Below are 17,292 nucleotides of genomic sequence, written 5' to 3'. Positions count from 1 at the left end.
TATAGAATATAGTAATAACTTTGGTTTAAATAGGGAATTGAGCCTAAAGAAATACATAAATTCAACAGCCAACACAATGAGTCTATCAGTTACTCTAATGTGCGTATAGCTTTTCATGGCCCCATATTTAATTCAATTGCATGAAACATCCCGAGACAACATGTCCAATTAACATCACACCATTCTGTGTACTGTAAAAATGAATCCCGGCAAAGAGAAAGTGGAGCACACCACAGAGCGGTTGTATAATCTGAGGCAGGTGGAAAGAGAACAGTGCCTTCACCACGAGAGTGAACCAAATGCCAGTGTAGAACAAGTATTGACAGAAAGGAAATTAGTGTCTGATTTATCTTTGACAGTTTGATGATGGCAGATATTGAGCTTTGTTCATTCTTTAATGAATAACATGGCAGTAGCAATGGCAATTGTTCGAAAACACTACCTGAATTAAAGACATTGTTCACTCAACATTTTGTCATCATTTACTCACGTCACGTTAATAATGTGCATTATTTCTTGTTCGAAGTAATATATCAAAGACTTTTCAACTGTTTTTTTCCATACACTGAAAGTAGGTGGTGGTTTATACTGCCAATCAGCACATATCTACATTTAAGTGTAATCATTAAGCAGATGCTTTTATCCAAAACTGTTTTAAAAGGACAATAGGAGCAAATAAACCAATAAAAGGGCAACAATATGTAAGTGCTGTGTCAATTCTCAGTTAGTCTGACATAGTATGCTTTATTTATAAATGTTTTTATTGATAGAATAGAAAGTACTAGTATTATTGGGAGAAGTGTTGACATATAAACTGCATAATGTATAAACAGGAATTTATTGACGTATAAACAGGAAATAACAGAATTTTTGTCCAGGGTAATTTCCCCATCTGCCACAACTTTCAACAGAACAGAACAGAACAAAAAACAATAAAAAAATCTCACACAATGACTTCATATTAGTCACTATACTAATACACTATACTAATACACTAGTTTTATATACTGTACTACATTCAAGAAACCTTTATAGTGCTATTTGTCTCTTTCGTGTCCAGCAGTATAAAACTTCACTTACTGTATATTCATTGTATGGAAAACAGAAGCTCGGACATTATGCCTAAGGATATCCTGACAGAAGAAAGAGATTGAGTTTAATACAAGTGACCTTTAAAGCACCTATCACATCATTTTGACCTATCTTTGTTGCCTGACTTCATCTTTAGTGCAAGGACACGTTCGAATGCCAGAAATTTGAGAGTAACATAACATTATACCTGTGTGTTTCAGCACGTTGCTGCTAGTCGACAGCCTGCTCCAGTGTTAAGAAAGCTTTGGCATACACACATTTTAGCTTCGCCAATTTGTCTCCATTACCTGTAAGCCTCTGCTAATGGAGTCAAAGAGTCTCTAGGGTGTTGTTAGCACATGACTTTACCGTTTGATTCGAGCCTTTGTAAAATCAGTCATTATGCTCCAGCCCAAATGCAGACTCGTGCAATCATTTTGACAAACATAGAGTTGTTCTCTGACCCAGAGCTGTATATCAGAATATTGCTAAATGACTCTGTACGTTGATTATATGCATGTGTCACTTGCAGTGCAAGCAAATGCTCACAGCTGAGAGAAAGAGGAGCAAAAAACAGGGAGGGAAAAAAAGTAGAGCGGCTGTGGATGTTGAATAATTCAAGACTGGCATCACATGGGGCTCCAGGGCCAGCCGGAGTGCAGGAAACTCCAGCCACTGATGAGCACTGTGCCCAAACCTAACCTTTGTCCTGCACACACACACACACACACGGACACAATGCATATCAGCAGCGCTCATAAAGCTGCAAACTCTGCTCGTCTGTCCACTCCGAGTGGTTTCAGTCTTCCACCCCCTCAGATATCAGACTTGGGCCTCATTAAAAGTAAATGTGAGGCGTGCAAAGAATTTTAATGTCAATTAATAATCAAAACAGTTTTCTCTACAGCCCTGCGGCGTTATTTTAGAGCCGGAAACCAGGGCATTCAATGCACCCATAGCAAAGACTGTGGTGTGCACAAGACATCAAAGTGACCCTTGTTACCCTTCTACAGACCTGATCAGTTCAAACCAATGCGTGGCAGGTGATCGGCTGTGTTGCGGTTGGCAAGTGTGCAATTCTATGGCGGAAGTTTGAACAGCAGTGTATTGTGCTTGCCAGAGGTTCTGGCTGGGTTTCTGTGCGTGCACAAGCCAAAGTGTCATTGGCATCGATATCATGCAGAGCTGGAGTCGACGCACAGCCATACACATCTATATGCACGCAAATACTTATGCTTTCAAGTGATACAAATACTACAGACTGATAAAAGGCATCTCCACCTCCGCTAGTCCTCCTGTTCTTGATGGCGTCTCTAATTTGGCATTGTTTCATCAAGCCCACAGCAGGAATCGTTAATGAAACTTTTAAGAGCGCTAAGTCAATTACATCTGCTCCTGACAATCACAGACCTCTTGTTTCAGAGGGAATGTGACGGAATTGTTGTTCGGCTGAAGCTGTGGGATGCGCTTTGATCACATGGTTGGTAGTTCGGTTGGAAACTGTATCGCTGTGAAGCCTTGTCCACACTGCAGCTTATTTTTACTGAGATTGTCTGACTGGCAAATAAAGCAGCCATTAAGCAGTTTAAGAAAAGGTTTATCTGCATTAGTTGATATTACTTTTATCTATTTATTTATTTAATCATTTATTTATTTTCTGTTTGTTTGTTTGTATAATAATTATAATAACAACTACACTTATAACTATACAGTATATATACACTTTGTATAAAAGTTTCTGATAAAGGACTAAATAAATATATATGTTTAAGTGTATACATATACAGTACAGATGGATAGATGGATAGATAGATAGATAGATAGATAGATAGATAGATAGATAGATAGATAGATAGATAGATAGATAGATGTAAAAATGAAACTAATTTATGTAAAAATGTCTCACCTCTACATAAAAGAAAAGGTGACCATCGTAATTTTTATGTTTAAAATAATTTTTTTTTATAATATTTTTATCACATATATTTTAAACTATTTTGAAAACAAAATTTTTATGCTAGTTTTATTCCTAGCAAGTGCATCAAACTAAACATTTTCAAAAAGGTAATGCCACTAACCAGGTTAGGCTAAGGCTTACCATTTTTGTGTGCAGTATGCATCAGACGGTCAGAGAATGAACGGTTCAATAGTCTGTGGGTATGCTGACTGAGACTACAGACTGTATAACATTCATTTAATTATAGAAATGCTTCTGCAATATTATGTTAAGCATTTGACTGTAGCAGGTCCACGTATACATAGCATGCACAATCATTTTGTTAATGATATATGGGTGCATGGGAGAACTGTAAGGAATAACTGAAAAGACGGATGGGGTTGGAAATCAAAGAGGACAAGAAAATAATTGGAAAATGCCCTCCTTGGAAAATCACTTCTCTTAAAAGGCTACCTATTAATTATTCTCTTTTTCCTGCTTCCTGATTGGTCAGTGAGGTGATATCTAGGAGGAAGCAGGTGAACATAAGAGGGACTACCTGTCTTGACTACCATGGAGTTACATCAGACGCCACCACGAAACATGCCCAGTGACATAGAAAATACCAGAATGAGCAAGAGAAGCAGAAAGCAGCTGGTGTGCATCTGGAGTAGTAAATCCAGTGTGCTCTGGCTCTTGTGTTTCAGCTTTCAGCTAAACTGGCACAGCAAGGTCTTTGCCTCAGCATCCCTGTCTCCCTCCGTGGCTTAATAATTAATGTATTTATTTTTTGCATAGTGGCTCACAGGGACGAAGTTCAGGGGCTACACTGAATGCAGTGGAGGGTAATAGGACATGAATAGCCCCTGCTGCTGTTACGACCGCCCTGCTAAGCACTCAAGCTGCCCAGGTGGGGTCTGCCATGCGGATGAAAACATGATGCTAAATATACCCCAAACTCCTCCCTCACTACCCCACCTGGCCTCTTGTTTACTCTCCGAGCACATCTGAAATCACTTTTCCAAATGCAGACAATTTTCTCATCCAGCCCTCTTACATAATTTTGCAGCACTATGCATGAACTCATTTTTAATGTGTTACACAAGGTATTTTAAGTCATATTTAGTTTTGGTAGCAGAGCAAAGTTTGGCCAAAGCAAACTTCACTTTAACTAGGGATGGGAATTATATAAATACACCCGGCATCCTAGTTTTCCTCATCTACTTTGTACTTTGTGATCAACAAACAAGGGCTGCATGATAAATCGCATGTGATTGTCATGCACATCTCGTCAGTAAAGCCGGTTCTGTGATTAATAGCACCGGTAAATCTCCATCACATGTTTAGAGATGGAAATTATTCAGATGCATTTAATACACAAAGCCGTAGATCAGCGACAAGCTACACTATATCGCATTCATTAGACGCGTATCAGCATAATATTGTTTTTATTAATGCCATTTATAGTTTTGTTAATACAGCACATAGCACTAGTCAACTAAATGAATGTAACATGGCAAAGATGAATGCACTTTTGGAAGTTGAATGTAAGGGAAATTTATTTTTCCTTTGTCAGATTGTTCTTTTTCATGATGAAACTTAATTTTATTGCTGTAATTTATTTAAGCAATAACCAGGTGACCCATTAAATTCATTTTGGAAGCGATGACTGATGAATGCATATTTGGTCCAGTGCCTGTATATAAGATTAGTATTGACCAAGTTCAGATGCTCTCATATGTGGGTCAGCTTATTATGTTGTGTATTTTCATCAGTTTCAATATGAAAAATAACTTTCACATTGATTCAGTGGATTTATTGCATTTTGAGAAAAAAAAAGTTATCATTGATAAATTGCATTTTGGGGGGGGGGAAATTATTATCAATTTTTATAATAAATCTTTGAATTAGAAACCCTGGATTATATATTTTTTATGTTATTATAACCTAAAGATGCTATGTGAAAGTTTGAAACAGAAAATAGCAGTTTTTCTCTTGCCACTTTCTTGTTATAGAAAACACATTTTTACTCAAATTTATCCAAATGGATTTATTGCGTTTTGGAACCAAATTCTTCATATACAGTATATACATTTTCTCATGACAGTTTATTGTTTTAAAGATTATTAAAATCAGTAAATCAGTTCCCAATAAAACTGGCCCTTTTTTGTGCCAGTGCTCCACACTTAGATCTGATTTCATCATCATCCAGTCTCATCATCATCATCAGACAAACTCAGACAGACTAAATCCAGAAGAACTGTGGCAACGTCTCCAAGATGCTTCAAGAAACCTACCTGCAAAGCTAGTGTTAAAAGTTTTAGGCACTGAAAATGCTGTAAAATGAGGATGCTGTCAAAAATAATGTCATAAATAGGTTATCTTTATCAATTAACTTCTATTACTTAAATTAAATCAGCATTTGGTGTGACCATCCCTTTGCCCTCTAGGTGCACTTGTGCATAGTTTTTCAGGTAGCTTTGCAGGTAGGTTTCTTGAAGCATCTAGGAGACATTGCCACAGTTCTTCTGGATTTAGTCTTTCTCAGTTTGTTATGTTTCTTCAAGTAACTCCAGACGAACTGGATGATGGTGAGATCAGATCTCTGTGTGGAGCCCTGGCTGTTGTCAGACTGCTTGTGCAAACACAAATCTGATCTCATCATCATCCAGTCTGTCTGGAATGACATGAAGAAACAGAACGAACTAATACTATATATATATATACATAAATACATTATATTATATTTATATCATTTATACTTCCTTTCAGACTGTTATGGAATTTAGAGGTTGAGTTCAAAGGTGTTCCTGGCTTCACCTGTAGGCTGTCAGGGGAATGCTGACCTCTCCCTGAGGTTAACAGAGGTCACAGTCGAGGCATCTGTATTCTGGTGCTCTTTTGTTTCTGTTAGGTTTGGCTTTCTCTCTCTCTCTCTCTCTCTCTCTCTGTGAGCTTCTGGTGAAAGACAGCTCATTGGAGTGCTGGTGTGAAGTGAACAGTGTTCTGCTCTGATCTGAAGTGTCACTCAGAAGCCAGTCTTGAGCCCCCACCCTACCCTCTACCTATGTTGTTTATTGTGGCTTTTATTTTTAATGAAGCATGCATTTAAACTCACTTGTTTTCTGTGATTAAACTATTGTGCATTTAAGGAGCCAATTTGCTCTGCCCATAGAAAGAGAGAATGGATATTTGAATTACTATTAAACTTTCTCAACAGCAGAATTTTTTTCAAACACAGTTAATAGGTACTGTTATATTACATTTTATTTTATGTGATTTATGTATATTTTTTCTTTAGTATGTTCTTTATTTTTAAATCATAGGTGTCATCAACAGATATTATAGCGATTATGTAACATTATTCCCCAACACTGCACTAAAGCCATTCACACACTCTGCGCTGCACTCTCTTATAAATTTGTTCATCATAGTGTTAACCTGAAGTAACTGCATTCAAATCCTCCCAGAGGAGATAGCTGGCCAATGCACAAAATTGTGTACATTCTTAATCTGTGTTCATTATCTGCAGACAAACCATTACTGTAGGTTCCCTTTCCTATAGGCCTGTGTTTTAGAAATCTATTCCCACAAGCGTGCCACTGCATGTAGTGATTAAACTGCTCTAATACAACAAGCTCACCTACCTGACCCAGATATGTAGCATGAAAGGTTATTTCAGTTACTAGAAATGAGAGTCTTACCCTTTGCCCTCGCTCATTTTTATACCACTACTCCTTTCTATTCTTTTATCAGATAAATAAGCAGATGCCCCCTGCCCTAGATAATTCAATAAGCCTTTAATCTTAGCAATTTTTCATAAAGATTCATCAGAAACAATTGTGTGAGGGATAACAAAATTTAATCAGCCTGCTTTAAACAAAATTACCACCCTGAGGAAGTCAGGGGGCAGAGAGGATTGTTGGTAAAACCCACCATCTGAAGCTGTCATCCATCATTGGATATATATACTGCACCTATGTTGATTGAGCCGACCAGCCTTGAACCCTGATACACCTTGTAACCCAACAAACAACTCAAAATAAGACTGCGTTCAAATGCTTTTGCAGTAACTGTTCATAAATAGACGTTATAGTGTATGTGAGCGTATGTCATTGCTTTTAAACTACTACTTTTGTGCTGTTACTACACAGTTTTCCCCTCAGCATTCAATACACTTTCAATTCTTTCTTTATTGCTTGTATATCACACCGTCACTGTGACAATTCCCCTTATAACATTTGCCAATAAATATTGCCCTCCTGTAGATAGAAAGGGTGTCCTGTTTTTTCCACCGCCATTTTTTACTTTTTTATTTGTATCAACCTTGGTTGTATTTGAAAGGGATTTATTTCAATGCAGCTCTTGCCTGTTATTTATTGCCTTTGTCATTGGTTTTCAAGAGCGGTTATCGAGTTGGTCTTTGTCCCTCCACAGCCTGAGCAAAAAAAACAATGATGCATTGAGCACTACAAGAGGGTCCTTGGTACAGATGAATTCCAAGGACCAAAACAGACACATGTAACCAGTAGAACACATGTTCTGCTGTCAGCACCCATCACATATGGGCCATCAGTAAGCTCCCGTGATGCTTTGCCTGCCGTGGCCACTCATGCTTGAATGTCAACAGTGTCTCGTTAAAAGTGAATTTGCTAACAGCAAGCACGGCACGAATGCCTGCTGAACTACTCCCGCACAGGTCCACGCCTTCCCCCTTACTCTCTCCCAAACGTCTGCAGCATCAACTCCTCATAAATGCTTTTATGTAGTTAAATTAAAGCCGTTGTTCTTTTCAGGTCAGTAGTTAAATACATAAAAGTGCAATTAAATTCAAATGGAGTCTGTCTGTGTTTTATTCCTAGTTTGCCACCCCTGTTTCTCTAGATTTATGTGAGTGGCTCTTTTGCTCTGACCTTGGCCAGGGTGTTCATGGAAAGCCCATCTTTGAAGCTTCTTATTATTGTAGCAAAATAATGTATAAATGAGCAATGATACAAAGCTTTGAGCGTTTACACTATGATTTAAAATTTTGGGTCAGTATGTTTTTTATTTATTTTATTTTATTTTTATTTAGCAGGTACCCATTACTTGACAGTAAATACATTTATAATGTTACGAAAGATTACTATTTCAAATAAATGCTGTCATTTTCAGCTTTCAATTCTTTAATTTTGATTCAAGAATTTTGAAATATACAAATGTAAGATAAGCAGCACAACAAGAATTATTATTATTATTATAGTATTTTTTTGAGATCATGTGACTGTGAATACTGGAGTTGGAGTAATGATTCTTAGAATCCAGCTTTGCCTTCACAGGAATAAATTATATTTAAAAATGCATTTAAATGGGAAAAAAGTTATTCTAAATTGTAATAATTTCACAGTATTAATGTTTTTTATTGTATTTTTCATCAAATAATCTATTTTATAGTCAATATAGTGTCATTTATAGTCAATATTTTTTACATTTCTTTTAGTTTTAATTGTATTTCATTTAATTGCTCATGGGTCAAATACTGACATTATTGACTATGATAGGATTATATTAAGCATTCATAATTCTTCTAGATTTTTCTTCTTTAAAAAGTATTGCATTAATAACATCATGCAGTGTTATTTTGTTTTTCCTAACCATATTTTTATCAGAAGTTTGTTCAATTAAAAGACTTCCTGCAGCTCAAGTAGAAGAGCATGTCACTGGCAATGCCTGAGAAATATCCTGAGAAAATACACCTGTTTCTTGCAGATGTAGACTCTATAAATGCTTTTATTTACCTATTATCTGGCTGCTTTTGAGTCATTTCTGTATTGGTCAGTTGTGATAAGAGGCACATGGAAGGAATTACTTGCATTTTTTTCTCAAATTGGACACAGAGGGACACACAATCTTCAAATTTCCGGTGTAATATGTACGAATACATAAAGTCTTACCGTTTCTCTCTCTTAGGTCTTGTTTAGCATTTAGCCTGTGATTTTAGTGCACTCACTCTCACCAAAGAATAATGACAGCATGACAGATATCACCGTCCTCTGTGCAAAGAACAGTAATGTTTGGTTAAAATGCAATTAAAAAACGAAGTGTTCATTGTTCTCACAAAGTCCTAATATGTTGGGTTCAGGGCGATTTTTGTTTTCTTCATCGTTGTTTGCTCAACTTTACTCATTGCATTTTTTAGCCAGACAGCATCTCCTTGGTAACACGGCTGGAAAGGCCAGGCTGTGTGGGGCAGAGCCTCACTTTGATGGATGGCGCAGAAGATCACCTATTTGTACAGTGGCGGTAGGGGAAGCTGGCACAGTCTGGCATATCATTCCTCATAAACCCTGGCAGCCTCAGTCCCTCTGTGCCACACGCAGAGCCAGACTGCTGGTAGTGACTGGCATAAGGCCGGGGTGATGTTGGCACTCTGTGATGAATAGACGGCCATATCTATGCCTGATTGGCTTGGTGATCTTATAGAGGAAATGTTACAGTGAATGAGATACTGGATTAGGACTCTGTGCTTGTTAAAGAAGATGCTGGACTAGTTCAAGTTGAGCTAATGAAAGATCCTGCGTACCGCATACTACACCTCTGGTGCCATGAAGTCCTGCTCTGGTCCATTTAAATAAATTAAACTGATTGTTTTAAGCCCAGATTTTTTTTTTTTTAAATCATTATCTATTAGTCTTCATATTAGCTTGCGTAAGCAGCATTTTTAGCCATTGTAAGCTATGTTTCCACCCAGAGATGCAAATGTAACTTTTGTGTGAAAATTAAAATATCGTATGTAACATGTTTCGATCTCAGGTGCTCAACAAAATCATGACTTCCTGGGAAACAGCAAGAAGTAAAAAATAAAGTTGCAAAAATGTTTTTCCTGCATAATAAATAACTTGCGTCTTTTTGCATGCAGACAAAACACAGTAATAAATGCTGTCATCTTGTGTTCAGAGGTGGATGCCTAATGTTTGGAAATGTAATCGTGTGACACAATTCTGGTTTTAAAGTGGACTTTTGCTCAGGAATTGAGACTAGTTAGTCTAGTCACATTATCTTTCGAGGCTAGTCGCATTAGTTTTTTGTTTGCGAATTGACATATACTGTGTATATACACATATAGTATACTGTAAATATCTCTATTGAGTGCATACATTTTTATATGCATTTTCAGATTTTATGTACATCATGGCATTTCTATTCAGAAATTTTCATACAATATCCCAAAATGTGCACAGAAGTTTGTGCATCGAAACATAGCTATAAACATGTTCTTGTTCAAAGGGTGTTCCAAAATGTAAGATCACATTCTTAATATTCTCACTTCTAACAGAAGTACATTGCATCTTTAGTTTATACTCAGCAGAGATGGCAATCCCATTCGGCATTGCTCACAAAGTAAATAAGTGCGAAGATCAATTCAGATTGGCAGACAAATCGGATTATGATAGCTATATTTCAACACTGAAGCACAGCAGTAGAAATAGTTTATTATCATTAAAAATAGACTAAAATATGTTTTTATGTATTTTTTTATGCGTAATTTTGTTGAAGTCAGTTATGAAGTCGAGTCTCCTGTTTGCTTTATATTAGCCCTTTTTGTCTAATGCAGAGTTGTGTTCCAAAACAGTCACTTACGATGTTTCATTTCAGTTCAGGTGCCTATGTAAGCAGTAGACAGTACGGCAGCTCACTAGGTTTTGGAACAAGACTCATTTTACTCTAACATGCTTCAAGTTCTTCCATGTTTTAAGTGCGCAGGTATGCCACGATTGTGTATGTGTGTGTGTGTGTGTGTGTGTGTGTGTGTGTGTCTGTGTGTGTGTGTGTTTGTGTTTGTGTGTGTGTGTGTGTGTGTGTGTGTGTGTGTGTGTGTGTGTGTGTGTGTGTGTGTGTGTGTGTGTGCATGCACAGCATTTCCCGATGACTGACATTAATGTTTTCACTTCATCTGAGACAAAATTGAATTGAACTGTAGCTTTTACAGATCCATAACAAGTCAAACAGTCATTCAAATGAAACCAGCTGTCATGATAGCCAAGAGGAACATGCTTTACTGAACCCAGCGCCAGTGCTGGCATCTAGACTGCCAGTGTGTGTGTGTGTGTGTGTGTGTGTGTGTGCTTGCCTACCCCTCCAGCTGTGTGTCTTTTGATACAGATAACTTGCCTGCCAATCTGTGCCAACTGAGAAATTGAGATTAGGGTGATAATGTGGCCTATTTTCCCAGATTTATCTTTTAAATGCAATTTTTATGCTATAGGGTTAAATAAATAAATAAATATTAAATGTAAATGTCAAACTTAAATGAAGATCTTAAATATAATCATTAAATCTAAATCAAAATATCAATTCTAAATGTTAAATCTAAAGCTTTAAATGTTTTACTGTTAAACACTTTTTGTGGCTGTCTTTCATCTTTTGAACACAAAATAAAACTGTCAACCAAATTCAAGAGAAGTTCAACAGGAAATATCATAGCCTGTATATGGGCTTTGAATGTTATCTTTGAGAATGATGGACCTTTGCGTAAGGAAGTAAGGACTTGTGCAACTACTGTAGATTTAGCCACAACTTTTCTTTTAATGAATAGGGCCTATTGCATATAAACAAAGGCAATTATCTGATTTAATGTTTAGTCTTCTCTTGTATGATCGATATTTTGATAAAATAACATAATAGGTGATGACTGAGCCTATTTAGTCTTCAATTGTGGGCTCTCTCTTCCCTCAGGTGTTTTTATCTGATGTACGCAGTAAGGTTCAGTGAAGCTAGAGAGAATCGTCCGTAAAGACAGAAAGACAGCATCCCCGAGTCTACTTCAACTGGTCAGGCTGTCTGAGGACCACTGCCGAGTTCTGCCATTGGATTTATTTGTTTTTCTGATTCTTGCCGCTAAGAAAACGCAAGACATTTGCGTACAGCCCTCCCAGCATGTCAGATGCAGAGAGCGCTAAAATTAATTTATCCATTGAGCGCCAATTTCTCAATGCCCTGTAGAGAGAGGGGAAATACACAATAACACTGTCTCCAATCATCAATGGAGTACAGTTTAATCAAGCTTTTGTTAGGCTATCATCAGTTTCAGATGGCCTGTGGTATGAATACGTCTCATCTGTTCTTCCGCCACATGGCTAATCTCCTGTAGCCGTGAAAGAGAAATCCAGTGCAGTAAATAATGCAAATCTGTTTTAAGCTCTCTAGTGTTTTTGTCCACGCAAGTGAGGATCATTCTAGACACGTTAAGATCATAATGTTCATTATCGTCTGGTGTGCCCAAACAGAGACGTCTCACCCGTGAACACACGGGGACGCGGACAACAGATTGATTTCTCTCCAAATCCGGTGATCCGTGTGAGACAGTATGATGCATATTATGGCAAAGGATTGAGAGGCGTCTCCCTGCAGATGAAATATAAAATTACAAATCTGTTAGCGCTTCTGTCCCGAATGTCGGCGCTCCAAATCCAGGATGGATCTGATTCTGACATTGTCTGGGAATGTAATCATTTCTTTCCCTCTGTTTGTGTCTGCCGGGAGTAGACATCTCTCGGAGGAGAGGAATAAAGTAGGGAGAAATAAAATGAAGAGAAAATCAAAACAAAAACAGATTAGGGTTATTAATAATAGCAGTAATAGTCTAATTTGTCTAGCCTTTTTGTTAAGAGATGTCTGTTTTTTTAAGTTCATCCCAAAATGAAAATTATGTCATTATTTATTCACCATCATGCCGTTTCAAAGCTGTATGACCTTGCAGTATTTTCTTCTTTGGATAATAAAAGGAGATATTTTGACATTCATTTTATGGAGCTCTCAAACTACAAAAATAATGGAAGTACACCATAAAAATCATAGATGTAGCCCAAATTTGACTAGTGAGTTATACATAATGCAATATGTGTGATTAATTCATTGTTTACTGAAAATGATTTGTCTATTATAGGATTGTAAACTAGTCATTTAGACAATTTTACTGAAAAGGAAAATCAAAATTTAATGAATTGGTGCATCTCATCTCTAAAACACTATTGAACATCAAAAAAAGTATTTCAATCTGTTCCTGTAGTTTCACATAGAGAGAGAGAGAGAGAGAGAGAGAGAGAGAGAAATCTTACACATTTTTCTGAACAAATAATTTTGACTTATAAATTAATTTTAAAGATCAGACTTTAATAAATTGTTCACATTGTTGTGTATTACTTGAACTCTCCTGAACATCGAAAGAGCTTCAACTTTTCTTCTGTTCCTGACATAAGACTATGGTATGTCTTCAGAATACCTGCGCATTTATTGCACATCATGTATTAATGATAATTTATTGGTAGTTTTGGTCCAGTTTTAATCTTTAAAACTTCAGTTCCTATTAAATGTAATTACAAAAAAATAAACAAACAGTAAGCACCTTATTTAAAATGTCACCTATTGTGTTTCTCACAAGTCATAAAGGTTTAGACCAACATGGGGGTGAGTAAATGATTAGAAATTAGTTTTTGAGTGAATTGTTCCATCAAATCATCAGTCTCATCTGACTGTGGATTCCAGGCTGACTAACCTGAGAAGTAGGCCAGTACTGACACCAGAGGGTCAAAAAGAGTCATTGAGTGAAGAAATCAAATTATTTTATACATTATCTTTGTCCTCCAGGGAGCCTTACCTTGCTCTTTCTATGTAATGTAAGATAGTGATGAGGTCACCTTCAGTGGAACGATACGCTCAGAGGTGTCCGCTGACATAAGTCATTAAGTAGTCAGTGGTGTTTTATTGTTGCTGTCTGTGTTTTAACAGAAATTCTGAATGGAGGGGTGTATGTGGACCAGAACAAGTTCTTGTGTCATGCTGATACCATCCACTGGCAGGATATAGTGAAGACCGTTCGTCCTGATCACCTGGTTGTGCCGTCCAATAGCAGCAGCTCATGTGAGTAGTACTGACCAGTCAGAGCAGGAGGTACAGTACTAAACTGGATTGTTAATACACTCCTGTTTAAGTTTAGGGGCAGTATGATTTTAAAATGTTTTTGAAAGAAGTCTCATATGCTCACTATGGCTGCATTTACTTGATACAGTAGAGAATGCAGTAAAATCTATATATAAAACTTTTTTTTTTTTTACATTTTACTACTAAAATTACTTACATTTATTTGGAATATAAATATTTTATAAATATTTTATAATGTTGTCTTTACTGTCACTTTAGACTGACGTGCCCTTGCAGAATATAATGCATTTCTTTACAAAACAACTAAATAAATAAAATATACAGAACTTTTTGATCCCAATCTTCTTTATTTGTTATGCCTCCCCACTCTCTAAATCAAGGATGTTGAATTTGTAATCCACTGTAATCTCTTAGTGTTTTGAGGGATGGATTGTCCTCATTGATTTTATTTAGTTATTTAGTGAGGTTATTTACATTGGCTATAAAAAATAAAAATAAATAAATAAACACAAATAAGCAATGCAGCTTCACCAATTAAAATGCAATCCTGCCCTTCAAGCCAATGTTTATCAATTACTCTTTTCCAATGTTTTCCAATGTTTCCAGTGAATGATCTTGACGGTCAATGTAAACATTAAAATCAACCAAATGAGACCTTGAGTATCTCTGGCATTATTTACTCACCCTTACTTTCAAACCTGAATAACATTTTAATGACCAGGAGATTAAAAGTTTGAAAAAGCACCATAAAAGTGATCTACATGGCTTATGACCTAATTATGGAATATGGCTTCAGAAGTCAGATTAGAGTTTTATAGATTACTTTTATGGTGCTCTTTTGTCTCTTTAGAGCGCTACAGTTTAAAACACCATCTAATTGCCATTGTATGATAGTGAGGAAATGAAGACAGAGTTTTCATTTAGGCTGAGCTCAGAAAGGCAAATGAGCAGCCCTTATTTACCACATCTCACAAAAAGTTTACAGACAACAACAGAAAAGAGGAAACGAGAAAAAAAGTTATGCTTAAAAAGGGAAGATAGTCAAAAGTGTCTAGCCCATGTAGCTGAAGAGAGAAAGCCACTAGTGTAATTATTCTTAACTGAAGTGGAACAGGGACAGAGGACAACACTCCATCAGTCAGCCATGCTCACACTGCAATTACCCAACAGTCAATTAAGCTTGGGTGGCAGAACTACCAGCGCAGATGAGTGTAGCAAAGACATACGGGCCGTCTCCGCTGGGGCAGTGCTCTAGAGAGTCAGCGAGAACATTGTTCTGTCAGTCAGCGATGACTCTTTCCCACTTTATTAGAACAGGGTCAATGCGGATGTAAAGACTTACATCCTATAAAGCTGAATGATCCAGATTGCGGTTACTGTGATGTAATATTATGACAGTGAATTCATAATGTGACGACATAACGATATGGATAGTTTGATTAGAATGCACACAAATCAAAATTGACACTGATCATCCTTGTCTTATTCCTGAATGTTATTTCAAATAAATATTGTTTGTTTGAGTAATCTTTTATTAAAATGCAGAAACTTGTGATCACTTAATGTTTTATCTTTCCTGGTTGCAGGTCAGAGGTGTCATAGAGGATGTAATGGACGCTGTTGGGGGCCAAAGGAGGACCAGTGTCAGAGCTGTGAGTGTCAGAAAATCAATATTGACTTCATAATGGTAAAAAAAAAAAAGTGGGTCAGTGAGAAATGGCACTTCCACAATACCTAGCTTTAAAATGGTCTGCATTGAAATGAATGTATTTACATTGTAAACTCTAGAGTGTGATGATAATTTCTTCCTTGCACATTCAGTTACCAAAAAAGACCTTAAACCAATACACCGCACCCATGTTTGATATGATACATAATTTTTTTGTTGTTGTTGTTTTACCATTTGAAATTGAAACAATAAAAATAAACATTTTATCCAAGACAAATGGCCTAGCTCTAAGAATACATGTGCTAATGATCTGAGCTGTGGTGTTCATGCAGGCAATACGAGTTCAAATCTAGCTTGTGTCACTTAATTGTTGCTTTCAAATGGTTGCTCATTTGATATAATGGATGGAAACAGATGGCTATTGTTGTTTTTATATATATATATATATATATATATATATATATATATATATATATAATTATTATTATATTTACAAACCATTTACTACAACGTTTTCCTCAATAAACACCTAAATTACTGCTTATTAATAGTTATGTTAAGGTATTTGGAAGGATTAGGGATGTAGAATATGGTCATGCTGAATATGTGCTTTATTGGTACTAAACAACAGCCAATATGTTAATAATATGTGTGCTAATAAACAGAATTGGTTACTATACTGAAGTGTTATATTATGACACTAATACATTTTTATTTACCTTCCTTATTCATTTAGTCAGGTGGCCAAAATGTCTGCCTGCTATAAAAGGGTTTTGCTCAGCAAGAACATAAATTAGAGGGAACACTGATCGAGACCATTTTCTAAAAGCATTATTCTATTCAAGGCCATTTACAGTGATTTGATCTCATTTCTGCCGGGGTTCTAGAATACCTCTGTCTAGTAGTAAAATATGTGGTTCAGTGCCTGTGTAGTAAAGTCACTGTAACAAACAGCCTGTTGTGGCTTATTATTAATTTTTACATTTCATAATACTTTGCATAGCATACCTTATCAACCAGGATGGAGAAAAAACCCCTCAGAAGTAATATTTACTCATGAATATAATATGTAGACTCTGTAGAGACAGCCTCCAGAGTGAGGTGAAGAGCCGTTCCACTCTGGGAGAGTTCTCCAGCTCTCTCCACAGGCTTGGTATGGCACCTCCAGCAGGCCGTGGCACGCCGCTGTCCTCCCAGTGGAGGGTAATTGAAGAGAGAGACGGGCCACAGAAACCTGCTGCACTTAAAACTGCCGAGATTAATTACTTCAGGTCCCTCAAAACTCTAACACATAGCCAGATCCACTGTCTCTCTCTTACAGGCTTTCTCTCAACAAGCTTGATCACAACAGGCCATAACTCTGATTTCCCCAGACATGCTCTTATAATGCAGTCAAATGCTAAGTCAGACTGCTCAAAAAACCTGTCATTACCCCTGCCTTGAAAAGCTCACTAATGCACCGTAAGGATCTCTTTTTAAGGACAAAACATTCAACTTCTCTTGAAGATTTTTTTTTTTTTTTCATGTTGACAAAAAAAATTCATTACAGTCCTCTTGGGATGGGGAAGCTAATAGGCATGTCCACACAGAATCTGCACCAGATCATTTCTGCAGAAACATTTCCATGAAATTTGAATGCCTTTCATTGACTAAGTTATAAACATCCCCTGCTCCTTGCATATTCAAATGCAATTCA

The 17,292-nt window shown here is 36.8% G+C and overlaps 1 protein-coding gene across 5 annotated transcripts in view; it reads left to right on the top strand.

Moving 5' to 3' along the window:
• LOC132095431 (receptor tyrosine-protein kinase erbB-4-like) overlaps window positions 1–17,292 on the top strand; it is a 361,887-nt gene that overhangs the window by 251,389 nt on the left and 93,206 nt on the right. For all 5 annotated transcript variants that reach the window (XM_059500422.1, XM_059500423.1, XM_059500421.1 and 2 more), the window contains 2 exons: window positions 13,775–13,906; window positions 15,514–15,579. In XM_059500422.1, coding sequence (XP_059356405.1) covers window positions 13,775–13,906; window positions 15,514–15,579 — 198 coding nt within the window. The remainder of the gene's footprint in view (window positions 1–13,774; window positions 13,907–15,513; window positions 15,580–17,292) is intronic.

Source organism: Carassius carassius, chromosome 19 (genome assembly GCF_963082965.1).
Source record: "Carassius carassius chromosome 19, fCarCar2.1, whole genome shotgun sequence".
NCBI classification, from domain to species: domain Eukaryota; kingdom Metazoa; phylum Chordata; class Actinopteri; order Cypriniformes; family Cyprinidae; genus Carassius; species Carassius carassius.
The sequence above is the reverse complement of the archived record's forward strand: the minus strand, read 5'-3'. Positions and strand labels throughout refer to the sequence as shown.